General features: G+C 60.6%; 2 protein-coding genes across 8 annotated transcripts in view; both read left to right on the forward strand.

Moving 5' to 3' along the window:
- Positions 1 to 5575, forward strand: part of ANKRD24 (ankyrin repeat domain 24) — a gene marked incomplete at its 5' end in the record, with an annotated part of 32647 nt that extends 27072 nt beyond the window's left edge. For all 6 annotated transcript variants that reach the window (XM_084614363.1, XM_084614362.1, XM_084614364.1 and 3 more), the window contains 3 exons: positions 698 to 859; positions 1473 to 1538; positions 4998 to 5575. In XM_084614363.1, coding sequence (XP_084470489.1) covers positions 698 to 859; positions 1473 to 1538; positions 4998 to 5075 — 306 coding nt within the window. In that variant the 3' untranslated portion in view covers positions 5076 to 5575. The remainder of the gene's footprint in view (positions 1 to 697; positions 860 to 1472; positions 1539 to 4997) is intronic.
- Positions 5576 to 7090: 1515 nt separating this feature from the next.
- On the forward strand, positions 7091 to 15361 carry EBI3 (Epstein-Barr virus induced 3). 2 transcript variants are annotated; one of them, XM_084614849.1, is made up of 7 exons: positions 7091 to 7265; positions 9560 to 9770; positions 10828 to 11073; positions 11400 to 11517; positions 11802 to 11974; positions 12943 to 13106; positions 14043 to 15361. In XM_084614849.1, exons 2-7 carry the CDS (start codon positions 9686 to 9688, stop codon positions 14193 to 14195), a joined length of 939 nt encoding a protein of 312 aa, XP_084470975.1. In that variant the 5' UTR covers positions 7091 to 7265; positions 9560 to 9685; the 3' UTR covers positions 14196 to 15361. The 2 variants fall into 2 exon arrangements, with proteins under 2 accessions (XP_084470975.1, XP_084470974.1); XM_084614848.1 differs by having other exon boundaries at positions 9653 to 9770.
- Positions 15362 to 18888: the final 3527 nt, after the last annotated feature.

The raw sequence follows: 18888 nt of genomic DNA on the forward strand, positions 1-18888 counted from the left end.
AGAGCCATGTGAGGGGGGTGAGAGGTGGGTCTGGGGATCCCAGATCCCAGCCCGAGACAGAGCCGCATGAGGGGGTGAGAGGTGGGTCTGGGGACAGTGCAGCGTTCCCTGAAAGTACGTTTGTTTCGAAGGAGGAACACTGCACGGGAAAGAGGTTCCAAAAGGGGGAGAAAGCGAGCAGGGGAGGTTCCCCCAGGGAAATGAAACAGAATTTTTCACCATCTTTGGTCGCAGAGCGAAAAACCTCCAAGAAAACAAATCGTTTGGCACATTTGTGGCAAAAGAGACCGACCCACCTCCCTCACTGGCTCTGGTAGGGACAGGAGCTGGCTGGCCAGCAACAGACATTTGTTCCGCTGGTTCTTTAGCTGTTTATCTGCCACCCAGAGCAGATCATGCCCTGCTGATGCCCAAAGGGCCGATGCCCCAGTGGCATGCGAGTGCCCCCAAAGGAGGAAGCAGCAGCAACCCAGGGGTTAACGAGCAGCCCCAGTGAGAATGAAGATGCAGGTCTGGCTCTGTGGAGGGGTGCGTGTCTGCGGAGGGCTGGCCGGGGCGGGGGGGGGCTGGGAAGCTGGGCTTTGGAATCTCTTGCGTTGCGTGTCCTAACATCATGCGAGCCTTTGCCCTAGACTCGAACCCGCCCCGGTGAACTCAGCCAGCCCTTTGTGACCAGGCAATCTCTTCGCCTTTGCAGATCACCGAGCTGTCCAAGGAAGTCTTCAAGCTGAAGGAGGCCTTGAACAGCCTGTCTGAGCGCTCAGGCCAGGTGGGGGCCCTGCCCAAGGCGGCCCCACAGAACCCGCAGGAGGTGGCGAAGCTGCAGAGCACGATAAAGGCCTTGGAACAGCAGCTGGCCGTGGGTATCTGGGACCAGCGGGACTGGGGAGCGGGGAGGAGCAGAGCCCGGGGTTTGTGGTGTTAGTCCCCTGTTGGGCTCGGGGACAGCAGGGGCTAAGTGCTGAGCTCGGCTGAGTCTGGAAAGTGACGTGCAGCTCGGGACCTGGGGGCACCGTCCGGGCAGGTGGAAGCAGCGGAGTCGCTGGGACGGCGGCTCCGAGGGCTGCGTGGACCATGCTGGCTCGGGGGCCCAGCCCCACAAAGGTATAATAGGCTCCTAACTCCCCTGGGAGTTCGGCTCCTACATACCATTAAGGATCTGGGCCAGTGTGTCTTGGCCCGATGCCTTCTGCCCTTCCGTCCCTGGTCACAGCAGAGGTCCAGCAGTAACCCCTCCGCTAAAACATCCGCTTCTTTCTACGGCACTGAGGGAGTTGCTTTAGCTGGGTGCCGGAAGGGGAGTGACACCGGTTCCTCTCGGCTGTGTTCGGTGTGAGAGCCAGAGCAGGATCCGATTCCCCCAGCTCCGTGCCGTGTCTGGCAGGGGGGCACTGGTCAGAGGTGCCGTGAGCAGAGAGTGGCCCAGTTCCATTGGGACCGTAGTGTGACCCCCCCTCGCCCCTTGATTCCAGGAGATGGAGACACACCACCGCAAGGTCGTCTCGCTCTACCGGAACCACTTGCTCTGTGCGATTCAGGTCAGTGCGTGGGGGGCAGGGCTGGGCTGGGGGCGCAGTGTCTCGCAGTGATCGGGCACGGGTGTTCGCTGTTCCGGGTGTGTCCGTCCGTGTGTCTGAATCAGTAGAAGTGTGTGTGTGTTTGCACACCTGCGTGTCAGTGAGTGGGCGTTTGCACGTGGGTGTGTCAGTATAAGTGTGTTTGCACACGTATGTCAGTATAAGTGGGTGTGTTTGAACATGGGGGTGTGTAAGTGTGTGGATGCACGTGTGTCTCAGTATATGTGGGTGGGTGTTTGCATACGTGTGTGTGGAAGTGGGGGGGTGTTCGCACGTGGGTGTGTCAATATAAGTGGGTGTGGGGGGGTGTATTGGGTGACTGAATTCCAAGCATTTCAGACACAGTGTTTACTAGGCCTGTTTGGACCTACAAAAATGACATCCTGGTCTCCCCCCATTCCCGTCCCTGCCCCCAAGCTCCCCAGCACGTGAACGACATCACCTTGGAAGTGCCATGCCCTTGGGGGTGGGGAATCCTGCCATTGTCCCTTGAAGCTCAAGTGGGAGTTTGGAGGAAGGGCGGAGGGTCTCCGTGCACATTGGACAGGAGCTGGCGGCTCATGCTGGGTGGAAGGAGACTTGTGCAGAAGGCAGGAGCCTGTGAGCCATGTGTATGCCGGTGTGCGTGTGCATGTCGAGTGCACGCTCCTTGCCACAGTGTGTCTCTCACGTGCAGCGTGTCCAAGGCCTGTGGTACAAGTGGCGACGTCTGCGTCTCCGTGCCCGGGACGCTCCGCGTGTCCAGGGCGTGCGGTGCACACGTGGCGACGTCTGGGTCTCTGTGCCCGGGACGCGCCGCGTGTCCAGGGCGTGCGGTGCACACGTGGCGACGTCTGCGTCTCCGTGCCCGGGACGCGCCGCGTGTCCAGGGCGTGCGGTACACACGTGGCGACGTCTGGGTCTCCGTGCCCGGGACGCGCCGCGTGTCCAGGGCGTGCGGTGCACACGTGGCGACGTCTGGGTCTCCGTGCCCGGGACGCGCCGCGTGTCCAGGGCGTGCGGTGCACACGTGGCGACGTCTGGGTCTCCGTGCCCGGGACGCGCCGCGTGTCCAGGGCGTGCGGTGCACGCGTGGCGACGTCTGCGTCTCCGTGCCCGGGACGCGCCGCGTGTCCAGGGCGTGCGGTGCACGCGTGGCGACGTCTGGGTCTCCGTGCCCGGGACGCGCCGCGTGTCCAGGGCGTGCGGTGCACGCGTGGCGACGTCTGCGTCTCCGTGCCCGGGACGCGCCGCGTGTCCAGGGCGTGCGGTGCACGCGTGGCGACGTCTGGGTCTCCGTGCCCGGGACGCGCCGCGTGTCCAGGGCGTGCGGTGCACGCGTGGCGACGTCTGGGTCTCCGTGCCCGGGACGCGCCGCGTGTCCAGGGCGTGCGGTGCACGCGTGGCGACGTCTGGGTCTCCGTGCCCGGGACGCGCCGCGTGTCCAGGGCGTGCGGTGCACGCGTGGCGACGTCTGGGTCTCCGTGCCCGGGACGCGCCGCGTGTCCAGGGCGTGCGGTGCACGCGTGGCGACGTCTGGGTCTCCGTGCCCGGGACGCGCCGCGTGTCCAGGGCGTGCGGTGCACGCGTGGCGACGTCTGCGTCTCCGTGCCCGGGACGCGCCGCGTGTCCAGGGCGTGCGGTGCACGCGTGGCGACGTCTGCGTCTCCGTGCCCGGGACGCGCCGCGTGTCCAGGGCGTGCGGTGCACGCGTGGCGACGTCTGGGTCTCCGTGCCCGGGACGCGCCGCGTGTCCAGGGCGTGCGGTGCACGCGTGGCGACGTCTGGGTCTCCGTGCCCGGGACGCGCCGCGTGTCCAGGGCGTGCGGTGCACGCGTGGCGACGTCTGGGTCTCCGTGCCCGGGACGCGCCGCGTGTCCAGGGCGTGCGGTGCACGCGTGGCGACGTCTGGGTCTCCGTGCCCGGGACGCGCCGCGTGTCCAGGGCGTGCGGTGCACGCGTGGCGACGTCTGCGTCTCCGTGCCCGGGACGCGCCGCGTGTCCAGGGCGTGCGGTGCACGCGTGGCGACGTCTGCGTCTCCGTGCCCGGGACGCGCCGCGTGTCCAGGGCGTGCGGTGCACGCGTGGCGACGTCTGGGTCTCCGTGCCCGGGACGCGCCGCGTGTCCAGGGCGTGCGGTGCACGCGTGGCGACGTCTGGGTCTCCGTGCCCGGGACGCGCCGCGTGTCCAGGGCGTGCGGTGCACGCGTGGCGACGTCTGGGTCTCCGTGCCCGGGACGCGCCGCGTGTCCAGGGCGTGCGGTGCACGCGTGGCGACGTCTGGGTCTCCGTGCCCGGGACGCGCCGCGTGTCCAGGGCGTGCGGTGCACGCGTGGCGACGTCTGGGTCTCCGTGCCCGGGACGCGCCGCGTGTCCAGGGCGTGCGGTGCACGCGTGGCGACGTCTGGGTCTCCGTGCCCGGGACGCGCCGCGTGTCCAGGGCGTGCGGTGCACGCGTGGCGACGTCTGGGTCTCCGTGCCCGGGACGCGCCGCGTGTCCAGGGCGTGCGGTGCACGCGTGGCGACGTCTGGGTCTCCGTGCCCGGGACGCGCCGCGTGTCCAGGGCGTGCGGTGCACGCGTGGCGACGTCTGGGTCTCCGTGCCCGGGACGCGCCGCGTGTCCAGGGCGTGCGGTGCACGCGTGGCGACGTCTGGGTCTCCGTGCCCGGGACGCGCCGCGTGTCCAGGGCGTGCGGTGCACGCGTGGCGACGTCTGGTTCTCCGTGCCCGGGACGCGCCGCGTGTCCAGGGCGTGCGGTGCACGCGTGGCGACGTCTGGGTCTCCGTGCCCGGGACGCGCCGCGTGTCCAGGGCGTGCGGTGCACGCGTGGCGACGTCTGGGTCTCCGTGCCCGGGACGCGCCGCGTGTCCAGGGCGTGCGGTGCACGCGTGGCGACGTCTGGGTCTCCGTGCCCGGGACGCGCCGCGTGTCCAGGGCGTGCGGTGCACGCGTGGCGACGTCTGGGTCTCCGTGCCCGGGACGCGCCGCGTGTCCAGGGCGTGCGGTGCACGCGTGGCGACGTCTGCGTCTCCGTGCCCGGGACGCGCCGCGTGTCCAGGGCGTGTTTGCTGTGACAGTGTATGTGAAAAGCAGGGAAACCAATCCTGGAACAACCTTTTCTATCTGAGCTCCCGAAATGTAGGGCTGGGCCAGAACCAGCTCCCCAGCTCTGGGCCCCCCCGGCCTCTGGGGCAGCTGGGATCTGGAGCTGAACTTTGCACCCTGAGCCCATATCCAGCAAAACGAAGGAATTATCTCACTCAGCATCCGGCAATGGCCACGTGCTCCTGCCACGCACCTGCTGAGATGGCTGCCTCTGGAATTGGCACAGTCCTGCCCTGCCTTAGCCAGTGGGGCTGGTGTAGGGTGTAAGTCAGGGCACCGCTGACCTGCTCTCGGGGAGACCGCTGTGATTTCCCCGCCTCCGTCTCCTTTGCAGGGCCACATGGACGAAGACGTGCAGAGACTCTTGTACCAGATCCTGATGATGCAGAGGCTGCAGGAGCAAGGCAGATGAGCTCCCAGGGGCCAGGGAGCCCGGCCCGGTCCCTGGTTCTGAGCAGGGGAGCGGAGTGGATTTGCACGCGGAACCGGCTGGACTCCAGTGTCAAGCGGTGTGGCGAGGCCCTGTGGCCAGCTGGCCCTTTTTTGCACACACCTCCTCACCAAGATCAAGGCACACGTGTGTTGGGTGACCCCTGGGGCGGCACCTTTGCTCCCTGTTCCTGGGCAGCCTGTGCTGGGAGGTGCCCGTGGGCAGGTAGCTGGAAGGTGCCTCGTGGCAAGGTGTAGGCCCAGCTCACACGGCCCTTTCCACGGGTGCTTTCACCTCGGCAGCCTCCAAGACGGGATGAGGGAGGCAGGCTCCTGACCCGGGCGATGCCACTGGGCGAGGGGCCCATCCTCGCTCCGTGGGCAGAAGGGAGCAGGGATGGGGAGAGGCTGCAGTAATTCACCAGCTCCTGCCTGCGTCTCTCAGCGGAGCATCCACAGCAATAAACTCTTTATACTCACTCAGCAGAGGCTCACTGGTTTTCCTGCATGGGGAAGGGACATGTGCGGGGGCGAGGGTGGGGGGTCGTACACCTGGGAGCTGGTGCCAGGGAAACGCAGGCAGCTGTTGGGCTGAATGTCCCACTGCTGCCCTCCTGCCTTGCAGCACCTGCTATTCCAGGCTGGAGCCCCTCCTGACATGGGCCTGCCTGGACCTCCACGGTGAGGGGTGGGGTGGGCTGCAGGCCAGGGCAGAGGTGCGCTGACAGCGTTATGGCTGGAGCAGAATTGAGGGGCGCTGGCAGAGCTGGGGGTGGGGGAGCCTAGGGCTGGAATAGTGGTGGGGGCTGCAGTTTGGGGCTGTTCCAGCCCAGGACTCTTCCCCCCAGCTCAGCCCATGCACCTCACTCTTGGATGACAGCTCCCACTCCAACTGGTATTCCAGTCCTGGCCTCCTCTGTAGCCTTCCCACGCCACTAACTGCCAACGCCCATCGGCCCTGCAGCCCCCTTGCCCCCCAAGTCACCCCAGCTCTGTCAGGGCCCCTCAATCCCGACCCGCAGCCGCAACCCTCCTCTGCCACGCTCTGGGCCCCAAGCAAGCAGACTCTGCCAGTGCTGCTGGACTGTTAACCAGCGCTCACTGGCTCCTTTCGCAGGGACTAGGCTGAGACCCTGCCAAACTCATTTTGTCTGTGGCCGAAAAATGCTCCTTTTCCACTCGGCCAGCTGGGAAATGTCATGAACAGCACCCCACGAAATGGCAACATTTGGGAAACTTTGGGATTGATCCCGGTGACATCAGCCCAGGGGATGCACTCCCAGCAGGGGATTGGGCCCCATTCTGCTCCAAGGGAGCTCTCAGCTGGGGACCAACCCCGCCGAGGTGGGGGAGCCCAGTGCTAGCAGGCAGATAAGCAAGTATGGGGAGACTCCAGGGACAGGCTTTGATGAAGGAGAGCTGGTTGGGCAAGAACTCGGGAGCAGAAGGGGATTTTGGGGGCTCATGGTTTCCTCCAGGACTAGCCATTTTGGGGGGGAGGGTCACCTGGGAAGGGGCTGCCCCCAGACACACCTGGGAGTTAAAAACAACTTAGTTAAAAAAAGCAAAGTTGAGCAAAAATCCTATTGGCTGCAAATGGCTGCGCTGTCCCGAGACACATCCAGGCCCCTGGGGTGGGTCTGCCCCGAGTACAGCTTTGCCCATGCTGGGGGGCTGGACTCACGAACCCCACCTTACGGTGCATACAACCCCACTCCCGCTTGTTTCAGGGCAATAATTCCCACTGGCTCCTGAGGGGCAGGATCCAACCTTGTCCCAGCAACAGGCCTCTGAATAACCCGGTCCCTGCCTTTTTCTGAAACCCTTGTTTAAAAACGCTTTCCCCCGCGGTAGCAGGGCAAAGACCAGCTAAACATCACACACACACCCCCCGCAGCTGCCCCCGCATCTCCGAGAGAGACCTGGGCCCACGTACCCCAGCCACCAAAACCCCGCCTGGGCCAGGGCGGGGACTTGTGGGCTTTGTGGTTTGTTCCGAGTTGTCTCCGGGAACCGTGGAGGGAACGGCTGGTGCATTTCCTGAGCGCGTTGTGTGCGAGGAAGTGAGCAGCGGCTGGGCTGAGGTCAGACGGGGATTTTGCTTCCCGAGCCGAGGTGACTCCAGTTGCCTCCAGTTCGGCGCGGCATCAGGACGCCGATTTGTGCACATCAGGTGAGTCTCTGGTTTCCTCTGGGCGTTGGTGGCAGGTGGGGGCTGTTTGTTGCCCGGGCGGCTGGCGTGAAGCATTGCGGGGTGAAACCATGACATTCGCTGCCGTTCACGCCCTCCTCTGCGCTCGGGAGAGGGGTGGGTAACTCACCGTCCTGGCATCTAGCCCTGCTCAGAGCTGCTGTCCGCCCTCGAGCGCAGTGGTGGAGTTGCTTGGGGGCGGTGGCCAGTGACAGATCCCCCCACACACACCCTGAATGTCCAGGTAAGAATCTAGGTCACCGATGAAGTGAGCTGTAGCTCATGAAAGCTTATGCTCAAATAAATTGGTTAGTCTCTGAGGTGCCACAAGTCCTCCTTTTCTTTTTGCGAATACAGACTAACACGGCTGTTACTCTGAAACCTGAAATAGGTCACCAGCTGTTTGGATCTGGCAGGGACTGAAAACTGCTGCGATTTCATAGATGTGGGCTGGGTCCTCAGCTCAGTGCCAGGCAGGACAAAATCCCCCCTGCCACTTGCCCTCCTGACTGGGGTAGGAAGCGTGGTCTAGTGGCCAGGGCATGGGACTGGGTCTCGGGAAGATCTGGGTTCAATTCCTATCTCTACTTATGTGCCCCTTCACTTACCCGGTGCCTTGGGGCCCCGGGCTGTAACCCTACCTGCCGGGGAAGCTAAAATCCCTGACTCGGGGGGAGGCTTTCAGACATGTTGGCTCACCGCGGGGTAAGTGCCCAGGCAGAGCAGGGGTAGCGGCGGCAGGGCTGTCTAGGAGAAGGGGCTGTGGAGGCTGGACCAGAGAACAGAACAGCTGCTCCGGGAGCTGCTGTCCACACGAGACCTGCCTAGCAGAGAGGCAGGATTGTCCCCCAGAGCCCCTAGCTCTGAATTCACCCCGCTAAACGACAGAGCTCCGGGGCCGCAGGGGAACATTAATGCTGAGCCCTGGCTCTTATCTAGCATTTTCCAGTAGCAGAGCTCAAACCTCAGTGGTCATTGTCATCACCCCTATTGTACAGAGGGGGAAACTGAGGCACGGAGCAGGGACGTGACTTGCCCAAGGTCTCCCTGCAGACCAGGGTCAGAGCTAGGAATAGAACCCAGGTCCCCCTGGGGCCAGTGCTCTAACCAGTAGGCCAGGCTGCCTCCAAAAGTGGTTTCGCCATGAGAAGACGGTATCAGCCAAAAAAATCCCCTTTTCTGTCCCTGCCTTGCTGGGCTGCCAGTAAAACAACCCGACCTCACTGTGGGGCCCACGTGCTGGCCTGGTGTGTCCTGATCCTGGCCCCTAGCAGAGAGCGGCAGGCTCTTCATACCTCTGCCAAAGAGCGGCATTTACCGCAGGGCCCCCTCTCGGCCACAAAGCCACAACCACTCACCCAGCCTGGGAAACCCCAGCGGAGACGCCTGCCCTGCATGCATGACTCTAGCTCCTGCTTGGTGCTGTTTCCTTCTTGCTGGCACCACACCCTCCCCTTGGACCCGTTAACCCCTTGGGCGCTGGCCAACGTCATCTGGAAAGGGTTAAATTGCAGGTCTAGGGCTCAGTCTGCGTTAAGCCAGGGGTGGGGAAGCGCATGGTCCGAAGTCCCCTCTGTGACTGGGGTCTCCAGATCCCCATGGAAGGAGACCCAGGGTAGTTTCCTCCCAGCCCAGCCTCTCTTCTTCCCCAGGAGACGCTGCAGGGCCCTCCGGTGGGGGGAAGCCCAGCTGGGCTAAAGGGCTTGCCGCAGTACACACCTGCTTCACCCCAGGGGAGGCCTGTTGGGGACCCGCTCTGTTAGCAAAGCAGCAGCCACCGAGCATGGGGCTCGCACAAATTCAGCAGCTTCCTGTGGAGGTGCTGGGGCCCGACCCCAGTGGAAGCCGGGTGGGGCGGCCTGACGGATGGATTCCCTCCCCTGGAGCACAACCGCCAGCATGTGCCGTTTGGCGCAGGATTCGAGCTGGGGGCCTCGTCCCCAGCATCAGATCTGCCACGCTTGGCTGGCAGGATGCTTTTCCTCACCGCAGGATTGTTGTTTAGCCGTACGCCGGTAGCAAGCAGGAGGCCCAACCCGGAGCAGGGCCCTGCCCTGAAGGGCACCCAGTGAGAGAGAGGAGCCCTGCCCTGAAGAGTTCACAGCCTAAATAGACAAAGAGGGGGAGCGGAAACTGAGGCACAGAAGGGGGAAGGGACTTGCCCAATTGCTGGGCATAGACCCCAGGGCCTTTCTTCTAACCACTATACAATGCTGCCTTCGTGCAACCCAAACCCTCTCCATAAATGACATCAATCTCTTGTACCAACCCCCCAGGGTCGAGCCCCTCTCGGGAAGACATCGTCCGTTCCCAGCCACACCCACTTTCAGGCCCTGATTTTGCTCCACTCCTGACGGCTTTTTCTCCAGGCGCCCGTGCTGCCGACCGGTGCCCGCTGGGAGATGAAGTGGATGGTGATTGTCGCCTTGGTCCTGCCGGCCTGGTCCGCCCCCTGCAGCAGCACGGCTGGGAGCGAGGGAGAGGAGGGTACGAGGAGGAAGGGCCGGTTCCCAGTGGCCCCCGGCAAGGCTTTGTGTATTTCTCCTGCCCCTGGGCTGCGGGGTTGGTTCTGTGGTGCCAGGATCTGCCGAGCAGATGGTCCCTTGCACTCCGATGCGCCATCTCCCCCAGTCGCCTGACTCGGACCCAGCCAATGACGCATGCAACGGAGACAGCAGCAAACCCTCTTCCCCCGAGTGCCTGACTCATCGGGGCGGGGGGCGGGGGGGAGGTGAATTTCTCCTGACCCCAGCTGGTGATCGGCTTGTGCCTGATTCTGGCGGGTGGGCAGCCCCTAGCAAGGGGATAACCCCAGGAGTGGGACTGATGCTGGACGCGTTAGGTTAACAATGAGAAGGGCGGGGAGGAGGGGAGGCTGCCTCCTTTGGGGGGGGTCACATTGCTTTGCAAGCTAGTGAGTCGGGGCCCCATGTAGCCAGGATCACACCAGGCAGCACCACCTGTCTTGGGAACTTCCCCCTGCTGGGCCAGTCATTTACTATGAAGTCAGTGGCAGAGGCAAAAAGAGAACCCAGGAGTCCTGGCTCCTCAGTTTGGTGTCCTGGCCACTGGGTCACAATCCTGGGGTGAGGATTTCAAAAGCAGCTGAGGGAGTTAGGCAAGTCAACCTAGCGGCGGAAAGCAGGACAAGACCCAGCGGCTGGGAGCAGAGGCCAGCCACATTCTAGTGAGAACTGGGGCCCCAGCTCTAACAGAGAGGCTGATTAACTAACGGGATGCGGTGGATTCTGCATCTCTCGATGTCGTCAGATCAACTCTGGTGGCCTTTCTGGAAGAGATGCTTTGTCCAGACAAGTTACCGGGCTCATGATGGGGGTAACTAGGTTAAATTCTCTGGCCTGTGATACCCAGAGGATCAGACCAGATCTCCTGCTCCCTTCTGAATTCCCCTACATTGTAATGGGATTTGAGCACCTCACTTCTCTGTGGGCTTTTTACCCCCGCCCCAAAGCAGCACCCACTGCTTGCCCGAGCTCCGGTTAACATGCCGGGCACCCTGTGACAACTGGTCCTTGCATTCTAGGCCTTTGCCACGTCCACCACGGCGCGCTCGGCACCGACCTGATTCTTCGCTGCGACGGACCCGTGGGGGCCGCCAGGGCGGAATGGAGAGTGAATGGCACCAAGGTGGCCATGTCTGAGGACGCAGCGGGAGGAGACAAGGACCAGCTCTTGCTGCGGAACGCCAGCCTGGCCCAGGAGGGGGAATACAGCTGCCACCACCCGGGCACTGGGAAGACCCTGAGCAGGATTCGGCTGCGGGTGGGCTGTGAGTGAGCTATTCCTTTCCATGGAGGGGGGGGTCTCTCATTCTGCCCCTGCACCCACAGCTGCTGTGTTACAGGCTGTCAGGAGTGGGGGAATCGAACCTGGGACCTCGGGCTCTAGATGCACGTGCCTCTGCTAACTGAGCTAAAAGAGCAGCTTCTGTTAGCGAAGGCTGGGGCAGGCTGATCAGTGGGGCCCTGCCAGGGACAGAGTGCCAGGCTGGGTGAGGTGGGTGACGTGTGTTGCTCCAGGACTGAGCTGCCCTGGATGTAGTTGATCTTCCCGCTGCGATGTCTGTGTGACTGTCTGTCCCTCCCCCTCCTGCAGCGCCCCCCGAGAAGCCTGCCATTGAGTGCTGGGCTGTCAGTTACCCCGAGACTGTCAACTGTACTTGGAAGCTGAAGTCTGAACCGCGCCTGGAGACTTATTTCATCACCACGTACAGGTAAAATCCTTCAGGGGCCAGCTGGGGACAAGGAGGTGAGGGAGGGAGAAAGGTGACCTCTAGGTGCACCCCAAGTTCAGTCCCCAGGTGCAATCAGTCGACTCTTGGGGCGTCACTTATCAGCTGGGGTGAGAGGCGAGCGCAGACTCCCAGCTTGCCCTGGTGAGCCCACGGGGTATGTCTGTGGGCAGAGGATTGAGACCCTCTATGAGCAACAGGAGCCCACTGGACAGAGAGCAGCGTCTCCACAGCAGGGCGCTGAACTGCGTCCGTCCACACTGCAGGCATGGCCTGGGGGCCAAGGAGAACAAGTGTGTCCAGCCAGGGGCCGGGGCCAGCAGCTGCTCCATCAGCGACATCCAGATGTTTTCCATCACCCCCTATGTGCTGAACGTGACGGCCGTGAACCCGCTGGGCGCAACGATGAACCTCTTCCCCTTCATCGTGGAGCAGATCAGTAAGAGTTCACGGCCCCTCGGGATACGCCACCATGGGTAGAGTAGGGCAGGGATCCCCGGGGGCTTGGGGGGCAGGGCTCCAGGGCATAAGGGTGCATGGCACCATGGTTAGAGCTGGGCCCTGGGAGTCAGGACTCCTGGGTTCTGTTCTCAGAGCTACCAGTGATTTGCAGCCTGACCCTGAGCCCATCACTTAACCTCTCTTGGTTAGGGCAGCGGGAGTGGGAGTCAGGACTCCTGGGTTCCATGCCACCTCCACTGTTGTGCTTTCCCTGCACTTGGTGACCCAGGTAATGGGGCCAGGGTGAAGGGTTACCTAGTGGAGTGTGGGGCACCAGAGAAAGAGAAGCTATTTCAGTGAATCTGACAGTCGCGTTTCAGATACCAGTGGCACTGGCTGGATTGGGATTGGAGGCTGGGAATCTCAAAGGAGACCTACGGGACAGACCCACCCCCCCTTGGGTTCCGTGGGAAATCCCAGCCAAAACAGGCCGGGTCCTTGCTGGTTCACCTGGGATGGAAAGTCCCCTGGGTCGGCTGGCTGCTTGGAGGCCTTTGTGCAATGAGCTGTTGGCTCTCAGCCTGTTGTGCGAGGGGCAGGTGCTACTTCCCAAAGCTCATCACCGCAGGCCGGGACTGGACGGACCATGCTTAGAAGTGCTCCCTCTCGCTCTGGGGTGAGACTCCCTCATGGGGGGCTGTGCCTGGGAAACCTCCCCTGCCCCCGCCGTATGGTGCCAGTCTCCAGCTCCAGGCCTTACCATGAGGACGTTGGGGTCTCAGGGGCCCCAGCAGGGCCCCTGGTAAATATCAAAGAGCACAGCCCTGGGACGCTCATTGTGCGGGGCTCCTAAGCTGGCGCTGCTGGGCAAAGCAATGAGGCTGTCCCCGTCGCTGGCACGGAAGGACTCAGGCTGCCGGCCTCGCCAGACGCTCCGGGGTGTGATTGTTCTGTGTGTCTTGTTAGTCCGGCCGGATCCCCCGGAAGACCTGAGGGTCTCCCCCATCCCTGGGGAGAGCAAGAAGCTGCTCCTGGAGTGGCAGCCGCCCAGTTCCTGGCCCTTCCCGCAGTACTTCCCGCTCAAGTACCTCATTCGCTACGCAAGGGCGGGAGCCAACAACAACCGAACGGTGAGTGCCCACGACGCCCCAGCGCTCTTGGCTCCAGCAGCTTGCGGGTTGCTGGTGGTTCGCTTTGCTTCGCGGATGGCACTGAGGGCATCCACTGGAGAGGCCCTCTCTGCCCTCCCAGGGCCAACGGTCCAGGTCTGGGTCAAGGCCGTTATTTGCTTTGGCATAGAAATTGCTCCCATCACGTCCTGCCCGCTGCCCACACCGGGCCTGCAGGGTCTGCGCGAGGGCAGAGAGTCGCCCCTTTGCTTTTCTGAGCATTCTGAAGAGCCTTCGAGCTGATTCATGGGGAGGTGGGGGGATCCCTATTCCCCCAATTCTCCATCCCTTGGCTCTGTTCCTCCTGGGGGCAGATTATCCCGCAGCTGCCTGCCGCGGGATTCTTATACCTTCTTCTGAAGCAGCGAGTGCTGGCCACTGTCTGAGGTGGGAAGTTGAGCTAGATGGGCCCCAGATCTGATCCACTCAGGCAATTCCTCTGGTGCCCTAAGTATCCAGCAGCTGCTCCTCCTCCTCTGTCTTTCTGCGCAGCATCTCGTACAGCGCCGAGCACGGTGCCTCCTCGTATGTACCTTCGCTTTTCCGCCCCCACCAAACTGCCCCTAGAAGCAGTAGGCGGCTGGGGACCCCCAGAGCGTCACATCAGTGGTAACATGTAACTCTGATACAGCCCTTTCCCGAAAGGGATCTCAGAGCCCTTCCCAAAGGCAGGCTGGAATCATCAAACCCACGCTGCCGATGGGCAAATCCAGGCTCAGAGAGGGGGCACCGCTTGCCCAAGTTCACGGGGCGAGTGCGTGGCAGAGCCAGGTATAGGAGCTCTGTTTCCAGCCTCCCAGTCTACTAGGCAACCTCCACTTGCATGTGGCCCTGCAGAGTTTCTGAGGGGCATGTTCCTGGCCTAACCCCACCTCCGCTGCGTGTGTTGCCTCCCAGATCGGGCCATATGAGCAGACCTCCTTCATCCTGACTGGGATCCGCCCCAGAACCATCCACCATGTGCAAGTGGCAGCCAGGGACTTCACGGACTACGGTGACTACAGCACCTGGAGCCCGCTGGTATCAGGCACCCCCTGGACACAGCCGTGAGCGGAGGGGGTGTCTGGCGCGGCCGGAAGCTCTCGGGGTCAAGATTTGACTTGCTTTTGCCTTCACCTTCTGCTCAGGCCGCTGCAATTCACCTGACAGAAAACACAGGAGCTGGGTTGGGATGGGAGAGGGTCCCTATGCTATGATCCTCCTTGTTACCTTTTTTTACCCACTAAGGGCTCCTGCCGGATTCAACCTGCTGTGAGCCTCAGACGCTGGAGATGAGTTTCCTTGGAGCAGAGGAAGTACGTGCCCCACTGGTTGGCGTGTGGGACAAGGCCCGCTCTGGGCCAGTTCACCGAGGACATGAGTCTGGTACAGACCCATCTCCAGAGCAGCTCGGGAGGTCCCCAGGGTGTCTGTCACGCCTGCCCTGTCTGTTTCACTTAACCTTCCCCTGCTAGCCGGGCCAACTCAGAACATGGTTCCCGAGAGAGCCGGGGCTAAATTCCAGCCCAAATCCTGCTCTTCGGACAAAGCATGGTTCAGCTCCTGATTCAAAGCCAAGCTGGCGGCAGGAAGTGCCTGCCACTCCTTCCCAGGGCCCCTGCCTCAAGGCTGGCTTTGGCCAGTTCACTTCAAACGCCCCTTTTGTCAATGGCAGATCCTCCTCCCGAGCCTGGTTCCCCACCCGCTGGCCCGCTGACCCTCTTCCCAGGGCCTTCTGGTTTCCTGCCCCTTCTCTGGCCAGTTCCCTTCCTGTCATCCTCCCCCACGATGGATGCCCTTCTCTCCCTGTGTCCCCATCCTCTGTGCCAGACCCACCATCCTACTCCTAAAGAGGAGACAGCACGGGAGGCCCTATGGGACCAAATCATGGTGGTGTGTCACCAGCTTTTAACATCCCATCTGTCAGTGCCTTGGAACTATGCACGTATTTTCTGGCTTTGCACGAATTTAGCAGCTGACCTTATAACCCAACTGACATGTGTGTTGATGTCACAGGGATAGGAATATTCCGTGTCCACAGGCATCGCTTATATGTCGGATTTTCCGATAGACAGGGCATCTTTTAATCAGGTTAAACATATTTAGAATAACCAAAATACTCCCTCACTTTTTAGCCAAAGAAGTCAGAATGCTCCGGCATTCTGTCCGAGAACGTGCTCTTTAATGCAGAATGTGTACTGTAGAGAAATCAAAAAGCGAATGGATAAAAGAAATAAAGTGCATTTATATTATGCGATAATCTGGCTGATGTACCTTTCGGCTTTGGGGATTTAGGTGTATCACATTTCTATTCCTCCTCAATTTTATTCGATTTTGCCAAGAGACAGAGGCTGTTCAAACAAAGAAGATAAAAAACATCTTACTTTTAAATCGCACCTTTCGTTGCAAAGTGTACACTCCTTAAAGTGTTTTACAGTCTAAGCCCCGAACCTTGCAAAGACTGACACACCTGCTTAGTAAGACACCAGAGGGGCTGCTCGTGCGTATAAAGGGAAGTACATGAGTGCCCTGGAGCATCTCAGCCTATGGGCCTGACCCTGCCAAAGCTTCTGCTGCTGTGCATAGGATTGTTTACTATCATGAATGATCCCATTAAGTAAACGCCTCACATTAGAGAGCGCTGGGCCTGGCAGGGAATGTCTGCAGGATCAGGCCTTAAAATACTCTACTTGAGGAGAGCTGAATGCAGCCACCTCTGGGGTGGCGCCTGGTGGTTGTTTGACACAAGAGTGTAGAACAGGGAGAAGTAAGAATACCATACCCATTTGAAACTACAGTTTAGCGTGAGGGCAGCGTTTTGGCCTGCTCTATTATATTTTATAAGGACTTTCTTATGTCCTCGTAAGATTAAATTTGATTTTTAAATCTAGATTGGACATTTGCACTAGCAGATATGTGTCAGTTCAAACAGGAATTAATTCAGGGATGCCCAAAGGCCTGTGTTATACATAGGTTTGGCAGCATTCGATTTTTATTTTGTTATGATTTGGATGGATAATATTGCTGCTTATTTTTAAGCATTTTTTCCAGTTTTTAATCTATTTAAATTTTCACGGTTATGGGAAACAATAATTATTTAATGACAATAGACTTTGAGATTCAAAAAGTTAAAGCTTTATAACCATGACAGCACAAATTGTCAACATCACATGTAAATATACAAAGTAAATAGCCTTACTAGGGTTGCCAACTTTCCGACAGCAGAAAACCGAACACCCTGCCCCACCCCCTGCCCTTCCCCTCCCCTGCCCCGCCCCTTCTCCGAGGCCCCGCCCCTACTCATGCCATGCCCCCACCGTCACTCACTCTTCTCCACCCTCGCTCATTTTCAGCAGGCTGGGCAGGGGATTGGGCTGCAGGAGGGGGTGAGGGCTCCAGGGTGGAGCCAGAAATGAGGGGTTCGGAGTGTGGGATGGGGCTCCAGGCTGGGGCAGGGGGATAGGGTGTGGGAGGGGGGGACAGACTTTGGGATGGGGTGCGTGCTCTGGGGTGGGGCCAGAAATGAGGGGTTCAGAATGTAGAGGTGGGCTCCTGGCTGGGACACGAGGGGCTCCAGCTCGGGGTGTGGGCTCTAGTGTGGGGCTGGACCTGAGGGGTTCAGAGTGCGGGAGGGGGTGTGGATTCTGGGAGGGACTTTGGGTGTGGGACAGGTCTCAGGGCTTGGGCAGGGGGTTAGGGAGCAGGAGGGGGTGAGGGGTGTAGGTTCCGGGTTGCGCTCACCTCAGGCAGCTCCCAGAAGTGCCTGGCATGTCCGGCTCCTAGGAGGAGGCACGGCCAGGCGGTTCTGCATTGTGCCCCCTTCCCAGGCACTGCCCCCGCAGCTCTCATTGGCTGCGGTTCCTGGCCAATGGGAGCTGCGTAGCCGGCACTCGGGGCGGGGGCAGTGCGCGGAGTCCCTGTGGCCACACCTCTGCCTTGGAGCTGAAGGGAAATGCTGGGTGCTTCCGGGAGCCATATGGAGCCAGGGCAGGCAGGGAGCCTGCCTTAGCCCCACTGCGCCGCTGACCGGACTTTTAATGGCCCAGTCAGCAGTGCTGATTGGAGCTGCCAGGATCCTTTTCCAACTGGGCGTTCCGGTCAAAAACCAGCCTGGCAACCCTAATCCTTACATCAAACTCAAAGTTCTCAAGCATCATTTTTCTGACTTTGTACATTTTGATTATTATTGATAGAAATATTTTTCATCTGTGTGGGTACGGTGAAATCAACAGTTACTGGCATTTACCAATACAAAATCCAACCCTTGCAAGCCTGGCTAGACAGCAGTCAGACTAGATGATCACAGTCGTCCCTTCTGGCTTAATAAGTTATGTTTGAGGCCATGCCTTCATTTTGGGGTATGCTCAGCCGTGTTGCCAACTTCTGCCATTTTATCACAAATCTTGCTTTAACGGGATTTGTTTGTTGTTTCTTTGTTTTTTAAAGCCCCAGAAGCTTCAGTGATGTGAATACATAAGAATCTTGGCTTTAATTTTTTTTTTAAAGACAGTCCTCGGAGCTGTAGAGGAAAGCAGGAAAATGTGACCCAAGTACATCCTAAAGGCTCAAAAACAGGAAGGCAAATGAAAAGGTCCCCAAATGTATTTTTTTTTAAAATCTCATGATTTTCAGAACCCACCTCATGATTTTGGAAGGCTTGGGACTGGCAACACTGGATCAGACATGCTAATAGGGTTACCAACTGTCTAATCACACAAACCCAAACACCTTGCCCCACCCCTTCCCTGAGGCCCCTTCCCTGTCCCTTCTCCAAGGCCCCGCCCCAGTCACTCCTCCTCCCCCCTACCCCCATTGCTTGCTCTCCCCAACCCTCACTCACTTTCACCGGGCTGGGGCACAGAGTTGGGGTGCAGGCTCTGGGCTGGGCCTGAGGGGTTTAGAGTATGGGAGGGGGCTCCAGGCTGAGCTTGGAGCAGGGGGTGTGGGGTGCAAGCTCTGGGAGAGAGTTTGGGTGCAGGAGGGGGCTCAGGGCTGGGGCAGAGGATTGGGGTGTGGGAGGGAGTAAGGGATACTTGCTCCCCGAGAGGCTCAGGGCTGTGGCGGGGGGTTGGGGTGTGGGAGGAGGTGAGGGGTGCAGGCTCCGGCCAGGTGGCACTCATCTCGGGCAGTTCCTGGGTGGTGGCGCAATGGGGCTAAGGCAGGCTCCCTGACGGCCTTGCCCTCGCTTCCCCCTCCCCGCCGCTCCCAGAAGTAGCCAGCACATCCCTGCAGCCTGGGGGGGGGTCCACACTGTCCATGCCCTCAAGCACCTACCCCCACCCTCCCCACAGCTCCCAGCCAATGGGAGCTGCAGATTCAGTGCTGGGGGCAACACTCAGAGACACCCTGACCTCCCACCTAGGGCCTGCAGGGTCGTTCCGGCCACTTTCAGGAGCAGCGCAGGGCCAGGCCTAAAATCTCCCGGTTTGGCTTCAGTAGCCTCCGGGAGATAGAGCCTGATTCCGGGAGCCTCCTGGCGAAACCAGGAGGGTTGGCAACCCTTCCCGCTAACGGCAGAGGTGTGTGTGTATAAAACTGGACCATGTTGGGGTTGGTCCTGCTTTGAGCAGGGGGTTGGACTAGATGACCTCCTGAGCTCCCTTCCAACCCTGATATTCTATGAGTCTGTGATTACTGGAGCATGCTCTTTTAAGGGGCAGCGAGAGCCCCGGCTGCGTTACTGGACCCTCTTGCCCCTGCGGTGCCGCATGCGAGACCAGCCTGGCATTGCACTATAAACCCTGCACGTCTCCTTGCAATGGGC

Source organism: Lepidochelys olivacea, assembly GCF_965140295.1.
Source record: "Lepidochelys olivacea isolate rLepOli2 genome assembly, chromosome: 25".
NCBI classification, from domain to species: Eukaryota; Metazoa; Chordata; order Testudines; family Cheloniidae; genus Lepidochelys; species Lepidochelys olivacea.

Excerpts from the sequence above, each read along its gene's own strand:
- EBI3 (XM_084614849.1), top strand. The coding sequence starts at position 9,686 with ATGAAGTGGATGGTGATTGTCGCCTTGGTCCTGCCGGCCTGGTCCGCC. Across the intron at positions 11,074-11,399 it reads GATTCGGCTGCGGGTGGGCT|CGCCCCCCGAGAAGCCTGCC; the intron begins GTGAGTGAGCTA and ends CCCCTCCTGCAG. Across the intron at positions 13,107-14,042 it reads GAGCCAACAACAACCGAACG|ATCGGGCCATATGAGCAGAC; the intron begins GTGAGTGCCCAC and ends GTTGCCTCCCAG.